The 24,028-nt window shown below is 41.7% G+C and overlaps 1 protein-coding gene across 1 annotated transcript in view; it reads left to right on the plus strand.

Moving 5' to 3' along the window:
• The window catches only part of SEMA5A (semaphorin 5A), a gene marked incomplete at its 3' end in the record, with an annotated part of 473,237 nt that overhangs the window by 344,565 nt on the left and 104,644 nt on the right, over positions 1-24,028 (plus strand). The window contains exon 10 of the mRNA XM_082836606.1: positions 3,087-3,291. Within this exon, the coding sequence (XP_082692732.1) occupies positions 3,087-3,291 (205 nt within the window). The remainder of the gene's footprint in view (positions 1-3,086; positions 3,292-24,028) is intronic.

Consider the following 24,028-nt stretch of genomic DNA (forward strand, 5'->3'; position numbering starts at 1 on the left):
AGAACAGGGACAAAGGCCAAATATATATTTCTTATTATAAATCACAATATCATAGTGACAATGCAGGTTGCTGATTTAAGTAAGATAAAGCATCGTGAAAACGACAAGGAACAGTCGGGGTTCCTGCTCTGAAGCCCCAGCCCACCCAGGCCTCTGCGTCACTTAGGTCCCCAGATTCTTCAAGAGCAGCCAGAGGTCCTCAGTTTTATATTATGTCTCCTGATCTTTCTGATGCCAATTTTTTACACTGTGCATAGAAAACAAAACCTGCATGCAAAACTTCACCCAGCAGTCCGATTGCTCGTTGCTACCCGTGACTTAAGTATTGCTGCTGATTTCAGGAATAGAAAACTGCCACACACTGTCACTCTCAGAACTAGAACTCACCTGGATAGACTTCAGAGCATTTTGTAACACATTTGTCAACAGGCACTGTCTCCATCCTCCACGTGTTACTGTTAAATACGTTAATTATGGAAAATCTCCTGGCACGCCCCCCCCCCACCACCCCAATACAACTGCTATGTATTCACCCACTGATTCCTTCCTCCCTTTATTTATTCATTCATTCCCTCGGGCCCCTGCAGCTCAATGGCCCATAGAATTGCTGCCCTGCTACTAGACGGACGCATTGACCATTTACCATTGTTGGAATGGCTTCTCTGTGCCAGGCACATGGCCTTGTTCCTTGGCACTTACAGGCACTTTCAATTAACTTACAAATGCTCTCCACTGATAGTCTCAGTTGGCCTCACAGCAGCCCTGTGAAGTGAGCAGAGGAAGTGTTTTTCTAGCCACCTTATAGGTAAAGAGGCAGAGGCTGAGAGGCAGGGCCTCACCTGAGACCACAGAGCTGTACCTTTCACCTTCACCTGACCATCCCACCACCTGGTACCTGGGGCCCCCTGCAAGGGTGTGACATTCAACTAAGCATTGGACCAGTCTTGGAATCCATTTTGCTCCAAGATACTTTAATTCTAAATCAGCCTATCAGTTTATGGCATGTAGGATATTTTATCAAGTGCTACAAAAATACCGTCTATTCTTAAAAAGCCATGTCCATCTTATACTTTTGCACCTATAACCTATTATAAAACCAAGTATTAGAAATGACATGTTATAAAGGTAGTTTCAGATGGTATGAACAGGGAAATTCATTTCCATCAAACCTAATTCTATGGAGTTCTGCCGAGGAACAGCCTTTCTTGGAAGCACAATTTAAAGTTTATGAAAGAAATGAGAAAGCTTGGTAATAATTTTCTGATTCTATGTTCTGCCCCAGGAAAGCTTTGCTTGCTTTCCTACCCCTCTTTTAACCTCATCCTTGCCCAGGACCATCCTACATAACACCTGCCAGCCTTTTCGCAGCACAGCTCTGAGTTTAATTCTCAGCAATTTCCAGGCCTAATTTTTTTTTTTCCCTGTGTATCACAGATTCCTCTTTGTGGTATTTCTTCTACCTGAGAATCTTCTTCCTTCCTTCCTATTTCCTTCTGATTTCTTCCTTTACACTCCTCTCTGCCCATCTCCCTTCCTTCCTCACTTCCTTTATCTTACTCCCCTCTCTTCTTGAAAATTCATCACTGTTGGGGAGAAAGCAAGTTTCCTCTGCCCTTCTAGATTCTTCTGACCAGTCTAAGAATTAAATTGACATGACACAGATTAACAGGAGAAAATCCAACAAAAGTTTAATAACATGTATACATGGGAGGGACCCAGGAAAACTGAGTAACTCACCCAAGTGGCCGAAACCCTCATCTTAAATACCATCTTTAGCTAAAGAATGAAAGAGCATGTTGAGGGTAGTGGTTTGAGACTTCAAAGGGGAGGAAAGCAATTGACCTGGAGATAGAAAAGCAAATCCTTGGTAAATAAGTGTTTGCTGGGCCTACAGAGACAATGGGACCCCGAGGGGGCTCTGATCTCCAGGCCCTGCTGAGTTTCTCCCACCACACTTAGCCCATATTCTTTGCTGATATCTCTGGAGATATCTCTATTCCAGGAACAGGCCCTCCGTCTAAATTTCTTAGGCATTTAGGGGGAAGGTCAAAGTTTCTTCCTGAGTCTATTGGGCCTTCGTTGTTTTCAGCTCGAAATAATCCACACGCCAGAAAGACATTTTGGGGTGGGAAGTTTTGCTCCCCTGCCCCGTGTTTTTTCTCAGATGCTCGACTCAGTGTGAATTTTTTGCCTCTTCTAGCTCAGAATATGGGCACAAAGGAATAAGGCCAGCACAGTGTTTTGTAGCCCATGTAAAAGACAGTAGAACGATATCACGTAGTTTACAGATTAAAATGACCTAATTCTATCTCGGTGGAATCCATGTCTTGCTTATAAACCCGCCGTACCAAGGAAAACCAGCAAATCTACGTGATGCATTTGATTGCTGTGTTTTCCATCTGGGAACCTGATTTGTGTGACAGATTGAGTAGTGTGCACTTAGCCAGACAGCTCCCAAGGGACTCCACATGTGATGCGGAGATTTTCTGTATATGCTGTTAGAATTGAAGTTAGCAACGACTTCTACTCCATTTTCTTCAAGCTTCTGATCATTCATTTATTTTTCTTTAACTTTTTATTTTATATTGGAGTGTAGTTGGCTAACAATGTTGTGATACTTTCAGGTGTACAGCAAAGTGATTCAGTTAAACATATACACGTATCTATTCTTTTTCAAATTCTTTTCCCATTTAGGTTGTTATACAACATTGAGCAGAGTTCCCTGTGCTATCCAGTAGGTCCTTGTTAGTTATCCATTTTAAATATAACAGTGTATACATGTCAGTCACAAACTCCCTGACTATCCCTCCCCCCACCCATCCCCCCCAGATAGCCATAAGTTGGTTCTCTAAGTCTGTGAGTCTGTTTTGTAGATAAGTTCATTTGTTCTCATTGTTCATTTATGATGGGAGTGGAGCGACTCCCCAAATATAACAAGTTCAAACCTAAAATGGGAGGAACACCAAGGATGGGGATTTTGGTGGAAATGGAGAAGGGAGCACACCTGGCCCACTCAGGTGTTCAGATTCCCAGTCGCCCTCCAGCTGGGGTGGCTGGTTCCAGTAACCGCATGTCTTCTTCTGCAGTGCGGCACCATGGACCAGGGCCTGTACGTGAACCTGACAGAAAGGAACCTGCAGGATGCTCAGAAGTTCATCCTGATGCATGAGGTGGTACAACCAGTGACTGCAGTGCCCTCCTTCATGGAGGACAACAGCCGCTTTTCCCACGTGGCCGTCGACCTGGTGCAGGGCAGGGACGCGCTCATCCACATTATTTATTTGGCCACAGGTAGGAGCTCGCCCTCCTCTGAGGAGCTTTCTATCATCTCCTGATTTTGTGTTTTAAATTCTAAACATGAGATCTCAGTGCAAGCTTTGGGCCTGTCTTCTTTCCTCCAAGCAGCAAAGCCCAGGATGCTTCCTAATCTTCGTCATCCTCCAAAAATAATCTCATCATCTTTTTTCACTGTGTTAGTTATAATTTTTATTGGAAAACCAATGCCTGATTTCTTTCTTTCAATTTCATTGAAGTATAGTTGATTTACAATGTTGTGTTAATTTCTGCTATGCAGCAAAGGGATTCAGTTATATATGTGTGTGTGTATCCTTCTTTGTGTTCTATTACATTATGGTTTATCACAGGATATTGAATATAGTTCCTGGTGCTATACAGTAAGACCTTGTCGTTTATCCATAATATGTATACTATTTTGCATCTGCTAATCCCAAACTCCTAATCCTTCCCTCCTTCAGCCCACCCTCCCCCTTGGCAACCACAAGTCTGTTCTCTCTGTCTGTGAGCTGGTTTCTGTTTCATAGATAAGTTCATTTGTGTTGTGTTTTAGATTCCACATATAAGTAATATATGGTATCTGTCTTTCTCTTTCTGACTTACTCTGCTTAGTATCATAATCTCTAGGTCCATCCATGTTGCTGCAAATGGCATTATTGCACTCTTTTTTATGGTTGGGTAATATTCCATTGTATATATGTATAATCATATCTTTATCCATTCATCTGTTGATGGACAGGACGTTTCCAGGTCTTGGCTATTGTAAATACTGATTTCTTAACTAGTATTTCTCAACTACTCATAAAATACATCTTTTCTTGGAAAGACCATTTTAATTCAGATAATTTAAGACAGTGAAATTTGTTAGAGGACATTGTCTGGTGAAATATTATCCTGAGATTGTCATATGATTTCCAATTGGTTTACAAACAGTGCTCACAGAAATATATTCCTGTTGTAGGACTGTAGGTAGAAGCATTCTGAAGAATATGTTTGGGGGCATAAATAAGAAAATATTTTACAGAAAAAACAGGCAATAATGCTTATCAAATTATCAGTGACAACTAGACCTCTTCGGTTTCCACAGTAACTCACCTGAAGGCAGGTTCCATCTCTGTTCATTACGTGAAGAGTGCTGGGTGCCCTAGGCTGGCCTCATGGCTGGGTCTTAGTTTTATAAACTTGCCCAGCTCTTTCTTGCTTCAGGTCTTCCTGTATAGAAAATCCCGCTTTGTGAAGTCCACTTTGTGAAGTCCACCCCATCCCTACATCCTCTGTCCAGTGTTTTGTATAGTTGGCACTTTTTCATAGAACACAGTTTCCACTGTTGTTGTTAATAATATCTTATATCCATCAGTTGGTTAATTTTATTTACAAAGTTGCTAAGATTTACTGAGCTTTTACTATTTTGCGGTTCATCTGAGTGCTGATGAAGTGAGATGGTGAGCAGACCAGCAGCATCTTTCTCTATATTCCTGCGGGGACAGCACATAACGAACCAACCACTAAGGAAATCGTGAGAAGTGATGCCAAGCTTATGCAGTGGGTGTGACTAAAGTGATGTGGTAGGAGAGCCAGGAAGGCTCCTGTGCTTGGCCGATGAGGTTAAGCTGAGAGCTGACCAAGGAGGAAGAGCTGGGTTTGCACAAAGAGGGACACAGCCAAAGAGCCAGATGCAGCAGTGGTCAGCTGTGGCCGGTGCTGCTGTGTGGTCAGCTCAGCTAAGGACAGAGATGTGACCATTGCATCACCAAAGGAGGCCACTGGTGCCTCTAAAGGTCAGTCTGAGGGAGGAGTGGGGGACAGGGAGGGAGCATGGAGGAGGTTAGGGGGAAACAGCTACCATGAGCAAGTCTTCCGGAAGCTATTCAGTGAAGGCCTGTAGAAGATTGATGTGTTAGCCCGAGGGGGTGGGACCTCAAGTCTGTTTTAAGAGCAGATAAGGAATTACCATCACAGTGTCTATCTTGCTCACCAGAGTCTAATAAGGAACCATGACCCTTTTTCTGCTATTTTCATCTTAATTCCCCCATAGGGTGTGGTAGCTTGAGGAATGAATGAAATGGACATTTCCAAAATTTTCCTATTTTATTTTCTCCCATAAATGTTCTGGTTGATGCCACAGAGAATGGAGTCCTCTTGGAAATCTAGGAGGCTGTTGAGTTCCTCATCAGTACTTGGAGGAGGGATGGTGAAGGGAGATGGGCTGGTCCTGAGCAGGCCTGGGTAGGTCAGCACAGAGCAGCCTATGACCTCAACTTGAGAAACCTGACCTAGTCCACAACCAAGACCATGGGAAGGTCATGTTTGTTTGCATTGTACTTATTGGTTTGTAGATGACCATCTTCTTGCTGTGTCCTCACTTGGTGGAGAGAGAGATCATCTCTCTCCTGTCTCTTCTTATAAGGGCACTAATCCCATCATGGGGCTCCACCCTCATGACCTAATTACCTCCTAAATGCCCCACCTCCAAATATCACTGCTTTGAAGATTAGGGCTTCAGTGTGAATTTTGGGCCTCTCACATTCAGTCCATAGCAATGAGCAACTTGTTCTGTCAACTTAAAACATGGCCACTGGGATAAAATATTTGAGGATTTTTATTACAAACAACATGTTTGAACAGAATCTAAATCAAATTCCAACAGAACAACTTAGATAAATTACCAATCTGAGATTAAATTATAGTCAGCATCTGTGACTTTTTAAACAGTACAGCCTTCTAGAAACTTGCTTGCTCAAGTCTGTTTTGAATGATCTCATGATTGGGCTGCTGCTCTTCCCCTCCCCCTCTGGTTCCCATCCCCTCCCACGCTAAAGCTAGGGGATTAGCTCAGCCTGAAGTAGCTATGGTTACCCCAGGCTGTCTGATCCTGGCTCCAGGTTTGCAGTTCTCATTCTGATAATGATAGACTGCAAGCCACTCACCAAATATGTCCTACAGAGATTCACTTTTTTGTTCTGCAGACCTGATTTGTTGCTTTTGTTTTAATCTGCTGCCTGTTTGTAAATTCAGTCATGGCATAGCAAGATGTACTAACAGCAATCACAGGATGGGATTATGGAGAACGATGCCATACATAGAACTCTTCTGCAGTTTCCACGACTGACTAGTCAGGTTGTTTGTTAAACTCAAGGGGACGGGGTTTTGCAGTGGGTGAAGGCCCCTCCCAGCAGGGAAATAACCATGGATACACGGGGTCCCAAAGAGAGCCCTGCTCCCAACCACATGAAGGGACTCAGGGCAGATAGGCAGAGTTCTCCTAGCATCTGGATACATAGATGTTATTTAAGTTTGTTTAGACTAGTTTGATGATTCTAACTTTAGGACCTCTTAAAGTACAAATTTCATGTCTCAACCAAGTTCTGGATCTTTTCATTTATCTCTTATAGCACTGATGCATACATTTTGAAGGTGATCTCTTCTTTTACAAGTTTTAGTTCAGAATAAAATTTAGCTTTAAAGGATGTTATTTTTAATGATCCAGCAAATAGCTTTCTTCTTTATTTCCAAGGCACTGAAATGTAAAAATGGAATATTAGAAAGAATATCCAAAAACGCCAGTCTGTTTTAACTAAACCAGCTAAGAGCTGAACAACTCCTGACAAGTCGGGATGACAAAGATTACAGAATTTGACCTTTAAAATTCAGAAGGCTGATGTTTATGCGGCCTTTTATTTATATCTTGCCCAAGTAGTTTACGGCAAGTCAAACCTTGGATGCATTTGATGATAAACTGCGTCCACATGCTGTACCTCATTCAGGAATTAATAAGTGCTCAGCCGACAGAGCATGAGGGTAACATTCACAACCAGGGAATGTGAAGATGGAATACTTCCTAACTTGCTGATAAAATCAGTTTGATAGCTTGGGTTTGGGAATCAGGTTTTGTGATAACTTATTTTCTCTCACCTGGACTTTACTTGAATAAGCACAAATTGGAGAACTCCTATCCATGGCCATTTGAAAGCTGGTTAATTTTATTTGTCAGTATTATCTAAAAATTGAAGTGAAAAAACCTCTGTTCATTGTGCAGTTCACTTTGCTTCTTGCAGCTGGAATGGCATTTCCCTGCTGGCCACCAGGGAAGGCTGGCCACCAGGGAAGCCTTTTCCGGCCCCCTTCTGGGTCTGTTTCCATGCTACTCCCATCTCTCTCCTCTTGGAAATCCGGCCACGGTAGGCACATTATCTGGGCCATGACTGTGCTGATACTTTGTAAGTTATTCCTTTGAAGGTCTTCTCAGAGCAGGAGACAAAATGGCAATGGTAACTCCTTTAGGATATTTATGACTGGAGATCTATACGTGGCTGTGTCTTATATCCAAACAGCTGCTCAGTGCCTCTCTACAAAGATAAAATTGGCATCATGTTGACCATCCGCGTATTCTGGGAATCTTGACTTGCGGAGCCCTGTCTCTTCTGGCACCTCTCCCTCTGTGATATTCCTTTGCCAGCTCCAGGTGTTCTCTCTGCCCCTCACCTGTGGCTGTTGCTCTGCCCTTAGCTATGGTTGTTCTAATTCTATGGTATCTCCCTGGAAATACCATTCAGTTTCAGAGTTTCTACTATCCTCTCTAGGGTGAAATATGTTACCTTATTTTCACTTGATCTCAATTCCAGTGTGTCTACCAATCTGCCCCTTCTCCCATATGCTTTCTTGTTTTTGTTCAGGTACCACGTTCTATAGTTTTGAACCCTCTGCCACCTCTGCTAACCGTTTATTTTATTTTTCCGTAACTGTTTATTCCCTTAACTCAAACCCTTCATATTTCTGAAGTGCTATTTTAGACCAGTGTCTGTTCAACGAGGGCATGGCTAAGACTCACCTCGAGGGCATGAGAAATGTGGGTTCCTGAGCCCAACCCCGTGAGATTCTGATTCAGCACAGAGAGTAGGGTGTTTCTAACAGGATCCCAGATCAACTCAATGCTGGGCATTTCTGGTCCGTATTTAAGTACTGCTGTTCTAGAGGAAATAATAGTTTTGTTTTGTTTGTTTCTTTTTTTTTTTTAATTTAGAATCACTTCTCTATAATAAATGTACCTTGCCTCTCTCTGTGCTTGTTTGTGATGCAGATATAAAATCTGTTATCCAACATGAGCGGAGCAGACATGTTTACAGTTCATCTCTATAGTTGCTGGTATGATTTGCTAACTAGTTAGCAAAACAGATGTGACTTGATTTGAAAGAAAATGTTTTAGGATGCAGCAAGCTGATACAGAATGACTAAAGTATATCAGGCTAAAAAAAGTCAGAAATCATATGTAATAGAACCTGGTGGTCTAGGCAGGGACAGGCAAAAGTACTAGGAATGATTTCTCTGAAATAAAGGAAGAATTGAGTCTGTACATTTCAAAACACACCATATTTGAGCAATATTGACTCAGAATAAAAGAACACTGAATGTAGTCAGGTTAAGTCTTTAAATTGCAAAAGTAAAGAAAGAATTATTCAGGTACTCAGGAGAACAAAATACCTACAAATGGAAAAAAATGTTAGGTGGCTCCAGAACACTCTCTGACTGCATAAATCTGTGAAATGTGGTCAAAAATATTCTGAAAAAAAAGAAAATATGAATCAAGAGTATTATATTCAACCAGCAATAAAGAAAACAGGCAGACATGCCGCAAAATGAAAATCTCAAGCAATAGAATAAATACCAGGAGTGTCTTTTACAAGCAAAAACAAGGCTAATTACTGGCTAGATTCAGCCAAACAAATGATGGAGAAGCTTTGAGAAAGAAAGGAAAACAAAATAAAACAAAATAATGGAACACTCAAGACCAGATTTCAAGTAAAGCAATATATGTAAAAATTGGAGGAAAATTGAATGTGACTCAAGAGTTTCATTCTAGGCTAATCTTTCCTTCAAAAATAAAGGTACATGGAGAATTTAGGGATGTAGCAACTATCAAAACAGAAAACCCTGATTTCTAGTTAAAGAAGAATATCAGAATGGAAATATCAGGAAAGAAGTCGTGGAAAAAGGGTGGGTGGTGAACTGAGGATCCATTTTAATTTCAGATGAAAGAAAAATTAAAGTGTCCTATAGAACATGAAGGGCTCTGAGAGCTGGTGAAGCATCGTGTGTACAGAGCACTCAGAGAAGGTCCATGAACTGGACATGTCTTAAGCCCCTCCTCAGATTTCCTTGGCCTCCCTTTCTCCTGGACCCTCAGCCTTTTGCTCCATCTCAGCTGTCACCTGGGCTGATAAATGCCTGGGCAGGACCATGAGGTTCTTCCCACTGGTGCTGACCAGCTGATGGCCACGCCCTCGTGCCACTTCTGGACATGGATGAGACATCACACCACTGGCCTGGGATATAGCTTCTCAAGCAGATGCTAAAGGATCTGGGAGATACAACGCGGAAGTGCAGGGGTATTAACTCCCATGAGGCTAATCTCAACCAACAAGAGGCAGGATATGGGAAGGAACCACCTAATAAATTCCTTTCTCTTTTTTCCTTCCAATGGGCTATTCAGGAACTCAATGGGCAGATATCTCTTTGTGGCTCAGCATACAGGAGTAGCCCATGGTGACCCTTCACGCGGCACTACTCCCCTCTTCCTGCTGTGTCTCTTCCCTCACTCACACAGCCCTGGGGTTGTACCCCTAACGATGCATCAGCTTCTAATCCTTGCTTCATACTCTGCTTTCTAGGCAATCACACTAAGGAAGAATTCACCCAACCATGCAGAGTTGTCCGGTTACAAACGAAGGCAGGGATAAATGATATATGCTCTATAGACCATAGTAAGGCTTTAATACAAATAATAATAATGAGGGAGGGACAGACCTCAGGTATTGCCTTGAACTAAAGTACATAAGACTTAAGGACCCTAGGGAAATCTTTACAGGCACCAGAAATTAAGTAATACATTTACTGTTGCCGTTACGATTATCTCCCTTAATATTTATAAGCAATTTGTAACTACCTAATTGTCACAAGCAAACATTAATGTGTGAAAATCTGGGACTTCCCTAGTGGTCCAGTGGTTAAGACTCTGCGCTTCCAATGCAAGAGGTGAGGGTTCAGTCCCTGGTCAGGGAAGTAAGTTCCCACATGGCCTTCAGTGCAGCCAAAAGAAGTATAAAAAAAAAAAAAATGTGAAAATCCTATAGGGGAAAGGTTTTTTACAATCACTCCAAATTCTGTCCTTTTCACTGGAAATTGGAAATCCAAACCTAATCTGGATTTTCTCTATATGTGCCCATTTATGTAAGGCGTTCCCTAGGTGAAAGGGAGCATTATGTCGTTCTAGTGCTTATTTGATAAAACTTAATGAATTTTGAGTTTAATGATAAAGTAATTGTAATGAATAACAACAATGTAGGAAAATTCCAGTTACCTGGTGTTATGGTTAAATTGTGTTCCCACAGAGGATATGTTGCAGTCCTAACCCACCAATAGCACAGAATGTGACCTTATTTGGAAATAGGGTCTTTGCAGATGTAATTAGATAAGATTAAGTCATACTGGAGTAGGTTGGACCCTTAATCCAATATGACTGGTGTTCTTATAAGAAGGGGAGAAAGACACTCACAGGAGAATGACATGTGACAACACAGGCAGAGATTGGATGTGGCTGAAAGCCAGGGACCACCACTGATGGACAGCCACCACCAGAAGCTGGGAAGATACAAAGAAGGATTTTACTCAGAGTCTCCAGGGAGCATGGCCCTGCCAACACCTTGATTTCAGACTTTTAGCCTCCAGAACAGTGAGATGATAAATTCCTATTGCTTTAAGTCATTTAGAACATGGTATTCTATTATAGCTGCCCCAGGACACTAATCCACGTGGGTACACTTTTTCACTTTGCACCTGATCTTGCAGCCAATTTAAAACGTTAGCCTGGCTTTCTCCTGCTCCCCTGACATTTCTCAATGTCCTAAACCTAACAAACAAAATTAGTATTTTATATTAGGATCTGATAAACTCTATGAGTGTATTAAGCAGCATTATCTATTCATAAATCCTCCAGGATCTTAAGTCAATATTAGAAAACATGGGATAGATTTTATACTTCACCTAATATTGTATAATATATTGAGGATATGACTTTGTATTTATGCATATTTATAAATACAGTAACAATCCATTCATTATTCATAAAAAAATACACCAAAAAAACCAAAATCAGTATTTTAGTATTACTTTATGTCAGGCCCAATTAAAATGAAAAATCTGTTGAATACAATTTAATATATGCCAAATCACTTAAAATGGTATAACAACAATTAATTGTTTTGTTTTACTAAATATAGGAACCTTAATTTTTACTTTTTAATGTGTTTTGGTTTTAAACATGTTTTCTGAGTAATTTTAGTACTTTATGCCTAGTTCCCCAACCACAAAATAATCTGAAGTTATACGCTAATTAGTAAATGTCCCAATTTACTCTAAATTGATGCAATCCACTTCTGCCTTTAGAGAGGACATTTAATTAGTAAATGTCCCAATTTACTCTAAATGATGCAATCCACTTCTGCCGTTAGAGAGGAGACAATTTTGCTGTTTTCTTCTCCGTCTGCTTTCTCTCTCCTGCCTTTCTCTGTTTTAGACCCATGTAAATCTTTCATTCTGTCTTTCATGTTTCACATGATCAGGATTGACCGACAGTTGCCCCAGGTAGTAAAGCGTTGCAGTCTGTGGACGAAAGAAATACAAACTATCTCTCTTCACCTCATCTTTTCATATAAACCCTGCCCGATGTGCATTTTTGATATAACCTCTTTAGATGTCATGGCAGGTCCTGCATCATGTTCCCAGGCCTGCTGTCCTCCTGTTTCTACAAAATTCTAGTTAGTATATCATTGTTTCTGTGTGAAATGATGTCATAACTCCAAACAGGTTTTGGCAACATCCACCCGATGTCCCAGGTTTTCTTGTTTTGTGAATTATAGATCTCCACTTCTGCAGAGAAACATTCAGACCACTTACTGTGAGGAATTTCCCTGGGGGTCCAGTTTTTAGGACTCCAAGCTTCCACTGCAAGGGGTCTGGGTTCGATCCCTGGTCGGGCAGGGAACTAAGATCCCACAAGCCATGCCGTGGTAAGGCGAGTCTAATGTAGATCACCATTTATTGGAATGCATAATTTAGAATATGTTTTTGCAGATACTTTTATCCTGGAAATTCAGTTATGAGAAGACTCACTTGTCTGCCAATGTGATGATGAACCTGCAAGTGTTATTATAAAAGAACTTTTCTAGTTGATCTTAAAAACCAACATCTCCATAGGTAATAAATCTCCCAATTAAATGGCTACTTCATCCTCATTCATTTCATCGTCTGGGACAAAACACATTAAATACATTGTACAATTATTACCAACACTTGTTAACTACTTCTCTTCATACGAAACTTGTTAAAAGGGATTTTACCTAATATATATATATATATGTAATCTTAGCAGTTTAACACAATTTACGTATATTATCTTGCAGCTTCTGTGGGTCAGAAGCCTGGGCTTAGCTGGGTTATCTGCTCAGGGTCTCACCAGGCTGCAGTCGAGATGTTAGGTAGGACTGCAGTCTCATCTGAAGGCTGGACTGGTGAAGAATCCACATGCAAGCTCATTCAGGCTGTTGGCAGAGTTCATGTCCTCGTGGCTGTGTAACTGAGGGGCCCAGGATTTTGCTGGCTCTTGGTAGAGGCCCCTCTCATGTCCTACAGGCTGCCTGAAGCTCCTTCCCAGCCAGGCTTCTCTGTCAAGGCTGCAAAGAGCCTTTCTTCTCAGGGAAGGTCCTGCCCCTCTTTGAAGACCTTTCGCCTGATCAAGTCGGGCCCACAAAGGGTAATCCCACTGTAGCTCAAAATCAACTCATTTAGGAGCTTAATGACACCTGCAGAATCCCTTCACTGTTGCCACATAATGTCACCTAATCACAGGAGTGACATACCATCATCACAGGTTGGGCCACTCAGGAAGAAGGGGTACATATGTGTGTATATATATATATATATATATATATATATATATATATATACACACATATATATATATACACACCCATGTAATTGTGGAGCCACTCTAGAAATTTGCTACTACAGGAAGTCTCTTGAAACACCCACCCCATACCTGCTACCCACTCCCACCAAACAAACAAACCAACAAAAGAGCTCCTAAATATAAGTTTGCTTGTGAAAGTTTCAAATTAAATATAAAATGTTTCTCCTTGGGGCAAACATCTACACTTTGAATTACTAGGGCTGTTCATATGTAAAGGGAAAAAAACATCTCTTGCTCTAGTTTGAGCTGCCTAGTTACATCAGTTATTTGTTCTGTGCCTGGTCATCTAGACCCGGCTGAAGTGCTCATGGCAGAATGAAGTCATTTTTCATTGGCTCCGGCGCTCCATGAGCTAATGTCTGCACTGGAAAAAAAAAATCAATAATGTAGAAGTGAAAGGCAGGGGGGAAATGCCATATATTCTATGGCATTTAACAGATAATTCCCTCACAAGCCAAAAACAAAAAAACAAATGAAATATCTTACAACATTAAAAATGTAAGGGCCATCACCATGTCTGCCTTCTCTCTCTCTTCTTTCCTTTCTTTGTACTGTGACCTTGAGGCGTGGGCCTCTCCTGACTATAGAGATAAACACACACCCTGTCAGGAGAATCCTTCTGACAGCACCCTACAGGCGGGGAGGCGACTGCCTATCTCCCCCAGGTAGTGCTGCCTCTCTGACACCCAGTTATTCCAGGACTACTGGGGAACTCTCAGGATTCCCACAAGAAGAGCCTGTCGGACGCTTGAGGTTGACATGGACCTCTGTGAACACACAGGATCAAGTTGCAGTTTTGTGATTCCTTTGGGAATGCAAGGAAGAGACTCTTAGGACTCTCCCACCCCTCCACATTGCTGGTGAGCATTAAAGTAATCTGTGAAATTGCCGTCAACTGGCCCACCACTATCGTTCTCTAAGCTGTTAAATCAGAAAGCGACATTTCTTAGTACCATAAAGTCTGGAATGATTTGATTCTGTTTATGATGTGTTAACAAATTGAATCTTTGCACTAGGAAAACTCGGCCAGAGTGCTGGCCCCTCTCACTTTTTGAAAGGAACATGGTCTTCAGAGTAAATCATTCTAAAATGATTTCGTCTGACATGCAGGAGGACATGGTAATGGAAGCTTTGCAAAGGTGTCGGGTTGCTTGGGCCAAAGTGGACCCACATCTGATCACGGCAGCAAATTACTTGGACTGTTTACACCTTGGCTTTGACCATCTACCTTTTTCATTCGTCTAAGCACTTTCTACCTTCCTTACTGGCTTGTATATACATTGCCTAACAATGATGACCAAGCATTACTAAGCAGATTTAGGCCATGGCCTCCAGGTAATTAAATTCTAAAGCAGACAGCAGTGCACACAGAAGGACCAGGAACGAAGAAGTGCAGTCTCCACCGAAAGATGAAATATCATTAGCAATGACATTATATACAGGCTTTCTTCCAGAAGTTGTTACACAGGAGAGTGACTGGAAGAAAAAAACACCCCATCATTTCTTTGCGAGGAGATGTGGGTAGAGAAATCCCTTAGTGCAAAAAGGAAGAGATTTGACAGACCTAGGAGTAAGAGAGCACTAAGGTACAGGGGGCAAGGTATACCTGCTAATATTATAGTTCCCACCTGGAGCCCATTAAAGGAAGTGGTGAATTAACCCAGGTGGAAGGAATTCATCCTCCCACCAGGATGCCTGCAGCAAACTGGGATTGGTGCAAACAGCTTGATGGTGGTGTGATTATTGACGGTGCAGGTTTGCAAACAAACCTGTGTGGGTGTGGGAAGCGGTATTTGTCATTTGCAGAGATGTCAACATCAGAATTTCTTTTCATTTATTTCTTGCAAAAAAATTGGATAATCCCACGGTGCTATTAAAAAGCTGTCCAATTATTTGTTTATAATATTTTCATGCCCCTTTCCTCTTTGAAATATTGAAGTGGCCAAATCGATGTTTCTTAAGTAGGGTATTTTATGGTCTTTAAACAGAATTGTCTTTCCAGAAAGATGCTGCAGAGGTTCTTATCAAGGAACCATACAGTTCTCATAGTGTTAAGAATGGAATAATTTTTAAGCCAATGTCCCTAGGGGCAAATGCTCTTCCTACTTGGTCTTATCTGACTTAACCTGTTGGATAAGTAAGTATTTCCTTAGAGAAGCTGAGGACGTGACTTTTGCTAATGAGACCTTGTGTGAAGAATCAAGGCAGCCCAAACCTAACCAACTCCTAAAGTCAAGAATATCAGAAATTATAATTATGTACGAAGTTACAAAGAAAAGAGCAAAGAAAAGTGAACGTGAAGGAAAAAAGTACCTTCCCCCGCTGTGCATTGGCTGATAGTAAATGCTAAATCAATGCTGAATAAATGGGTAGATGTCCATCTGGCCATCCAGCCATCCTTCCAGTCACCAAGCTCCATTGTCATTGTGTTAACTAAGCCCAAATATGAAAGAAAGAAGAAAAAAAACTCTGAGCTTTTTAACCATTTAAGAGCATTTAATGCAAATTAACTTTTTGACCTAGTGAATAATTATCATCACTTTTTTAATTTCTGAAGGCTACAAAAGCTTAACTCTGTTTGAAATTTTTAAGGCATTTTGAGATTAAAACAATGTTCAGAGGGCAGTTCTTGTTATCTACTTTTAGTCTAATGTTGCCCTCCAACTGAGTATAATGAAACTGATTAAATATATATTTTTTTCTATTTGAGGAATTAAGCTTGAGTGGAGAGAAAGGAAAAGAAAATTTGCTCAAGATAGGTGGTGTTTTTCTTTAACTAGAAAATATGTGTTAAGCATTGTTATCATGTGAGGCTAAAATACTGAGAATTATCTATAATTAGTAAAAGTTGCTTACAATGATCCTGAGTTAGGACCAGTAGAAGTTGGTTTTCACACCCCCAGAACAGATATGAGGTTTTCATGCCCTCAATTTTCATGTATTTGTGTTAATGATACAAATTTCAATAATTGTCTAAATATTCAAAATCTCATAAAAAACAAAATCCTTACCTGTAGTATTGGAAGTGATCTCAAAGATTATCAGTGTAGGCATTGAATGTAGGCCCTCACTGGTATAATCAATTAATTTTAAAAATCTGACCTTGACCATAGCAAAAGAACACTGGTTCAAAGTGAAAGATAGCCCCATTGGCAGAGACCTTGACTTGCCCTTGGTAAACTGGGTCTTTAAAAGGCAGTCTTCACAATGCACTGTTGCTCTTTGAGTTAAACTTTAATTTTCTGTTTTAAATTAGAAATTGTATTACTTACATAATGTTGGCTCTTTTTTTTTTTTTTTTTTTATTGTGGGCAGCATTAATTTCTCTCTGCATGGACTGGATAAGAGCCAGTTGTCCTGGTCTTCATTGAATTGCTGACCTGTGGTGATTCACCTGCAGCTTGTCTTCAGGACCCTCTAACTTTCAAAGCCGGGGTTCTTAACCTGTACCTCTGGGTTACTCAGATTCTGGGGCCTTCCTGCCTTGAGCACCAGATGTGCCAGGAACACGAGGGCCCGAGCCCAGTGCCAGGTCTTCTTTCCCTGGCTGGGCTGTGACCCCTCATCCAGTTTTAGTGACTGGGCCTTTGACATCTTCTCTTGTGACCTGTGATCCAGTTTTCACTACAGTGTCTGAGTTGTATCCCGTCTTCTCTGATATGTTCTCATCCCAGGAATCAGAGGGCCATTCCTGTGCCCTGTGGTTCATGCCCACTCCCTCCTGCTCCAGACACTGACCTGTTGCCCCCCTGGTCCTCTCTATCTTGGTGTCTGATTGGGACCCTCACCTTGGCCTTCATGGTTGGAGGATGTACAACTGGTGTTGGGACCACAGGCCCTCAGCCACTTGAATCCTAGTTCGGGGAATTTTGTTAGGACTCCTAATTTGTCTTCTGCCTGAGTAAGAACTGGACTGGGATGCCACGTGGGTCACAAATCGGCACCCACAGAAATTTCGGGAGCCGCGTCGGAAAGTCAGCGCTGAAGCCAGCAGGCCAAGAGCCCCGGAATCTGCATCGTTAGTGTGCGGCATGTTTAGTGGCTGAATACCCCAGCTTTTCATCTCAGGTAATGAGTCACAATGCAAGCCTATTCCCCCCACCACAGACATTTAATGACATGCTTCATGCCCGCCCAGTGGAGACCAGCTGGGACTTACCTGCCCCTTGAATAGTTGGTTCCTTATTTCAGACTCCCAATGTCATGGCCTTGGAAGTCCTCCACTCTCCCCACAATTTCTGTTTATTAATTTTGAGCTTATGCTCACGAAGTCCTGTGCACTCTCAGGCAGACTGTGTTTCTCACGCTGTCAGACACAAAGTCATCTCCTTCTCCAGATTGTGTTTGAAAAGAGCAAGACACAGCAAGTATTGTGTGAGTTTAGAAGACGCCATGAAGGTTCCATGGTCACCGGGAAGGTTTATTGGCAGTTTGCCGCCATCTCCCTACCTTCTCTCTCCCACCCCTTTATCTTTTCACCCTTTCTCAATAGGCTCCCAATGAAAATTCTACCCATATCTCATCTGGAGGCTTTCTTCCTTGACACCTCTCCCCATATCCGGTGCAGAGGGCAGATAAAGGGGAAGCGTGTCGGCTCCCATCTCAAGCTCTGTTCAGGACACGCTCCAGGGAATACCTGCCTCCATCCCAGAGGAATATTAGGGAATAGAAGTGTATGCACCTTATTACATACTTATAATGCCTTTGTGTGTGTGTGTGTGGTACGCGGGCCTCTCACTGTTGTGGCCTCTCCCGTTGCGGAGCACAGGCTCCGGACGCGCAGTCTCAGCGGCCATGGTTCACGGGCCCAGCCGCTCCGCGGCATGTGGGATCTTCCTGGACCGGGGCATGAACCCGTGTCCCCGGCATCGGCAGGCGGACTCTCAACCACTGCGCCACCAGGGAAGCCCTGCCTTTTGTTTTTAATACTCACTTCTATTGTAATATATTTGCATCTAAATTATCTTCCTATGGTGTAAGCATGTGTGTGTGTGTGTGTGTGTGTGTGTGTGTGTGTGTGTGTATGTCTTGAGGGGGGTGTATAGCACATGGTATAAGAGAGAGGTGTGTTCATCCACCTAAGAAGCCAAGTTTGCAAAGGTCAAGAATTGCATTCTATATAGTAGTTTTCCATTTTTAAGAAGTTTTTTTGGGGGGGAAATTATATACTACTATTTTAGATATATATTTTATGTATAAGGAGTAATAACATGGGCACACCAATTTACCCACCCAGCCAAGTCACACAGCAGAGCTGAACAGGTGTTCTAAAGGCCCCCCTTTTCACCACCACCCCAAACCCATGCCCTCTTTCCAAAGTATTCACTACCCTGAATTTTGTTTTTATTATTTCCTTGCTTTCTTTTATAATGTCACCATATTTTATTCCCTAGATGGCATAGCTTAATTTTATATGCTTTTGAACTTTAGGTAAATGGGTCTATGCATATTCTCTTAAGATTCTCTTTTTAAAATTTTGTTCAACATTTTTTAAATTAACGATTCATCCATGTTCATGCACATAACTGAAGTCCCTTCATCTTTGCCACTATATACAGTTTTTCATCATCTGCCTGAAATTAAGGTAATCTTGTTGACTGGCCTTTGGGGGATTTCTGGTCTTTTGCTGTTGTAAGTGGTGCTGCTACATCTGCCCCCGCATCCCTGTGCACATCCCCTGGAGCCTGTACCAAGAACTGTGTCCAGGACAGGGCTTCCCAATCATGGCAACCATAGAAAATGACATTCTGTATACGGCACATTGGAAAAAATCAAGGTTGCTTGCTACCATGGGCACCAACCCAGCAGGGCAGAGCTGCCCACACTGCCTCAGGAGTGGAGGAGGTCTATATCATGGTATATGTGTAACCTAGTCATGGCCCGTGGGCTGGGAAGCTGAAGTTGCTGATTCACAGGGTACTGGAATCTTCAATTCTGCTACACTATTCCAAATTGCTTGCCAAAGTGTTTTGCAGAGCTCAGAGCTTCATTGCACTTGATCCAGTTTGTGGCATTGCACAAACACATGTAAACTGGACTGTTCCGCAGTGTTCATTCTCTGGCTCCAACCCAACGCATCACCCTTCTAAGGAACATTTAATCCTACACGTCTGTGAGCCACGGTCCCCAGTCTTCCCCACTTTGGTCAGGACACCCTCCCTCCTCGACCTGCCCTCATTTCCTTCTCTGCTGGGTGAATGCACATTCATCTTTCAAGGTCCAGTTGAAAAGTGTAGACTTTCCCTTCCCCATCCTCTCCTCAAAGACTGGTTAAGGGTTTCTCCCTCTAGATCCCAGAGACACAGAGGCTTGGGAACAATGACCTGGCTTGAGAGGGTCAGAAACACCCCACGGAGGAGAGGGGGAACTGGCCCTTGGAAGGTGGGAGGGAGGTGGTTGCCTGGTGGAGAGGGTTTGGACAGACCTTCCTGGGAGAAGGCACAGGATATGGAAAACCTGCAGATATAGAAAGGCATGGAGTGTTCTGAAAGGCGGAAGTGTTCTAAAAGGCTGGCATTGTGGATAGAGAGACAGAAGGTGAAGCTAAAATGTGGGATGTGTCAGATTGAAAATTTTATCCTAACAAATGGAAAGGGATTTCAGATGCATGAACAGATTTGAGCCAAAGGGGAGACACAGCTCAGTTTTGGGATATGCTGAGTTCCAGTTTCCTGTGGTAGGTCTGACAGTCGGTTGGAACTTCTTCTTTGAGGCCAAAGAGAAAGGTTTGGATCAGTAACAGAGACCTCAGCTTGGCTTTGAAGCTATAGAAGTGGATGAGATCATGCCTGAAGAAAGCATGTGAAAATCTAGCTCCCAAATAGCTTGGAAATACCATATGCTAACACTTATATATGGAATCTAAAAAAAAAAAAAAAAAAAGGTTCTAATGAACCTAGAGGCAGGACAGGAATAAAGATGCAGATGTAGAAAATGGACTTGAGGACACGGGGAGGGGGAAGGGGAAGCTGGGACGAAGTGAGAGAGTGGCATGGACATATATACACTACCAAACATAAAACAGATGGCTAGTGGGAAGCAGCCGCATAGCACAGGGAGATCAGCTCCGTGCTTTGTGTCCACCTAGGGTGTGAGAGAGGGACGATGGGAGGGAGACGCAAGAGGGAGGGGATATGGGGATATATGTATACATATAGCTGATTCACTTTGTTATACAGCAGAAACTAACACACCATTGTAAAGCAATTATACTCCAATAAAGATGTTAAAAAAAATAGCTTGGAATCTCAGCCACTAGTTCATAATTAGTGTAATGTAATGATTCAGGAAAATGACAAAATAATTTTCTCATTCCATTGAGTAGAGAGCTCTCTTTTTTCTTCCAAATTAATGATGCAAAATTACAAAAGTTCTTTGCATAGATTTTTCTCAGCCATCTCAGTCCACACCTAATGGGACCAGGCACAGTATAAATTTTACCCCTGGGGTGAGAGGGTAATTTAGACTCTGTGTTCCTGCCTGGTGACTGTCAGAGAAGGCCTGCCGACTTTGCCAACTGGGTCGTTGTTTTGTAATTTAGATAGAGTAAATCTAAGGTAAGTTATTACCTTCTAGAAACCTGAATTGTCTCCTTAACAGAATGATGAGAGTTAGAATTAAGCTCTGGGGTTAGAGGAGAGCTTAGAAAAGATACCCAGAGGACTCTATTAGTTGCACTCTCATTTTAAGTGGAATATGGTTTTTATTCACAGAAAACTCCACTGGTAAATTTCCTAAAAGCACCAGCTTATGAGTTGGAGTACTTAAAGGAGTGTTTTGTTTCCTTTCGTTTCTCAGTAAGGCAGTAGAGCTACCATCCACCCCTCTGCTTCATGTGCGGCCAGTACTGACAGAGGCAGGGAGCGTGCTCATTTTAGACAAAACTTGAGTGGGGCTTATAATCTCTAAGCTAAACATAGCAATAAAATAATAATACTGAATTCTCAGATAACGCATCCTGCGTGCCAGGCACTTTCCAGGCCTTCTGCATAGATAAGCTCACTGCATGGCCCCTGGCCTGTGAGCTGGACCCCAGGGTGAAGGAGACACAGATGTGAGTGACCTGGAGACAGGAGTCTAACCTGGATCATCGGGCTCCAGGGTCCTCACACGGAACCATGTCCTCTGCTTGAGCACCTACTGTGTGTCAGGCGCAGACACCAGTGAGATCACAGTGAATAAGACAGGCTAGGTCCCCCAGCACCTGACTACCTGGAATTTATATGCCGAGGGTGAGGATACAGGAATATGGTTTAAAAATAATACTTTGGGATAAAAGAATGTTGCATATAATTTATGACTAGGATGTTTAAGCTGGCTAACATATCTGTTTTTGAGAAAAAATAAGCCATTAGTTGAATCTGATAAACTGAGTTAATTAAAATCTCCTTTTCAGGCATACACTAGCCAAGAAGGCTTGTTTTCTTCTTTTAATTCCCTTTTACTATATAAATGCGATACTGAGCTCCCAGTGCCAAGACCAATTTAATTCATTTGCTCAATTATGGGTTAAAAGAAAGAACTTTTGACACATATTAGCTGTCTGCTACTTTGGAGTCACAACTGGCTGAATTGATGAACTTTATCTAATGATCTGTTGCTATGGTAACATGCTGCCCAGTGAGTGGAAGAGGGCATTTCATCATTACCTCACTGATAATGCTCAGAACAGTAACAGATGCAAATACAAAGTGCTTCCTTTTACTCTGCAGTAACTCTGGGTCAATGAGACAAACACGAAAAATGTCTCTTGGATACAACAGCAGAGAATCAAATAGAGTCAAATGCGCAATTGGAAATAAGGTAATTCAGCTTCCCTGATTAGTGGCCTTGGTGTCCGCAGTGAATCTCCAGCCCTGTCACAGGCAACCATGGTCAGAACTGCCTGTCCCGTTCACAGGTTTAATTTCTGTACTGGATTCAGCACATGGCAAGTTGAATAATAAACATCCCTTTAAAATACAACAGAACTTAGAAAAGTAGTAAGAGGAGAACAGAGTCAAGATAAAAGATTTAACCGTCCAGGGCTTTGCAATAATCCTTCATTTTTATATCACATTTCCCTGAACTAGCCCTCTCTTTGTTTCATGGTGTGACTTTTCCCTCTCTTAAAACAAAAATTTTCTATGTATTCAGTATGTTACAGCTCCACCCTCTTAAGTGTTTTATCGCACCTTAGAGGAAATATATATTTATTCCAAAATGTTTTGGAAGTGCTTCGGGCTGCTATACTCAAGAAGAATTGATTTCTCGGCCGTTTTTCATTGCTCAGGGTTCTCAAGTTCATTAGAGTTGATGCCGCTATACACGTAGGACCATAGGACATGATGAGTTTTTTCTTTTAGTATTGTTTCATTGTTGAAGCTTTAATGAATTGCAGAAGGCTGTCTGATCGTATACAAGTACGAAAAATCAAAAATTATTATTGTTATTTATAGCAGTAGTGAATGTTATATTGAGCTGATCATATTTCTTTTCCTTCCCTCTCCTTCTCCCTCCTTCCTTTCTGCCTTCCCTCTTTCCAAAAAAAAAATATTTTCATGAATCCTCAAAATTTCGGTGAAACTAAAATTCTAGACATCCTCCAAAAAGAAATTCATTATAACCAATGACCTTTCCCTCAAATACTGGAAAGCTCATTCCTGAGCACTCATTTAGTTCTAATTGTCCCCCAAAGATCACCAGGGTTGTTAGCATAAAGGTTGTGAGCAAGGCTTCCACTGTTTGAATTATTTTATGATGTTTATCAAAATGCATCAGTTTTCTACAATACTACATGTTCTGTATCATCTCCTGCTGCATTTCTAGCCCAGGATCATATGTATAGGGGATTAAGTGAAATACATGACAATATTTGATAATACCAGGCTGTTACTAAGATGAATCTTATGTTGCAATCATACAAGGAAAAAAGAAAATTGTCTAATATAGTTTATAATGCCTTTGCATTAGAATTTGAGTCATAATATCTTAGGGAAATGTGGAAGAATAATTTGCAGTCCAGTTTTGAAATTGCTTTGAGCAAATTATCTGGGTGACAAGATCTTCTTACTCTTGACATGGAGTCCCTCTGATAGCCTGCTCAGGCTGCCTTAACAAAGATAACAGAGTACTGAAGATTGGGTGGGTTAAACAACAGAAGTTGGTTGCTCACCGTTCTGGAGGCTAGAAGTTCGGGATCAAGGTGTTGGCAGGGTTTATTTCTGCTGAGACCTCTCCCCTTGGCTTGCAGACAGGCATCTTCCAGACGTATCCTCACATGCTGGGTGCACAAGTCTGTGTCTTAATTTCCTCTTCTTACGAGGACACCAGTCACATTAGATTAGGAACCACCCACATGACTTCATTTTACCTTAATTACCTCTTGAAGGGCCCTATCTCCAAATACAGTCACATTCTGAGGTATTATGAATTAAAACTTAAACATAAGAATTTTGATGGGGTACAATCCAGCCCATAATAATCCATATTTTATTATAAGGTATATTTCACACCAAATGAGAGATTGCTATATTTGAACATCCCTATCAAGAGGCAGAATAGAATCATGCTTAAACTATTGAATCCATGTTAATTAGCAAACTGATCGCTGAAATTTAGAGAAAGACCAGCTATTTTCCCCCAAAGTCAAAAATATAGTGAATTTTCAACCACTAATAACTGAATTACATCCATTAGAGTTTATATTACATACAGTTTACATCACATAAAGCA

This window comes from Leucopleurus acutus (genome assembly GCF_964270905.1).
Source record: "Leucopleurus acutus genome assembly, chromosome: 3".
NCBI classification, from domain to species: Eukaryota; Metazoa; Chordata; class Mammalia; order Artiodactyla; family Delphinidae; genus Leucopleurus; species Leucopleurus acutus.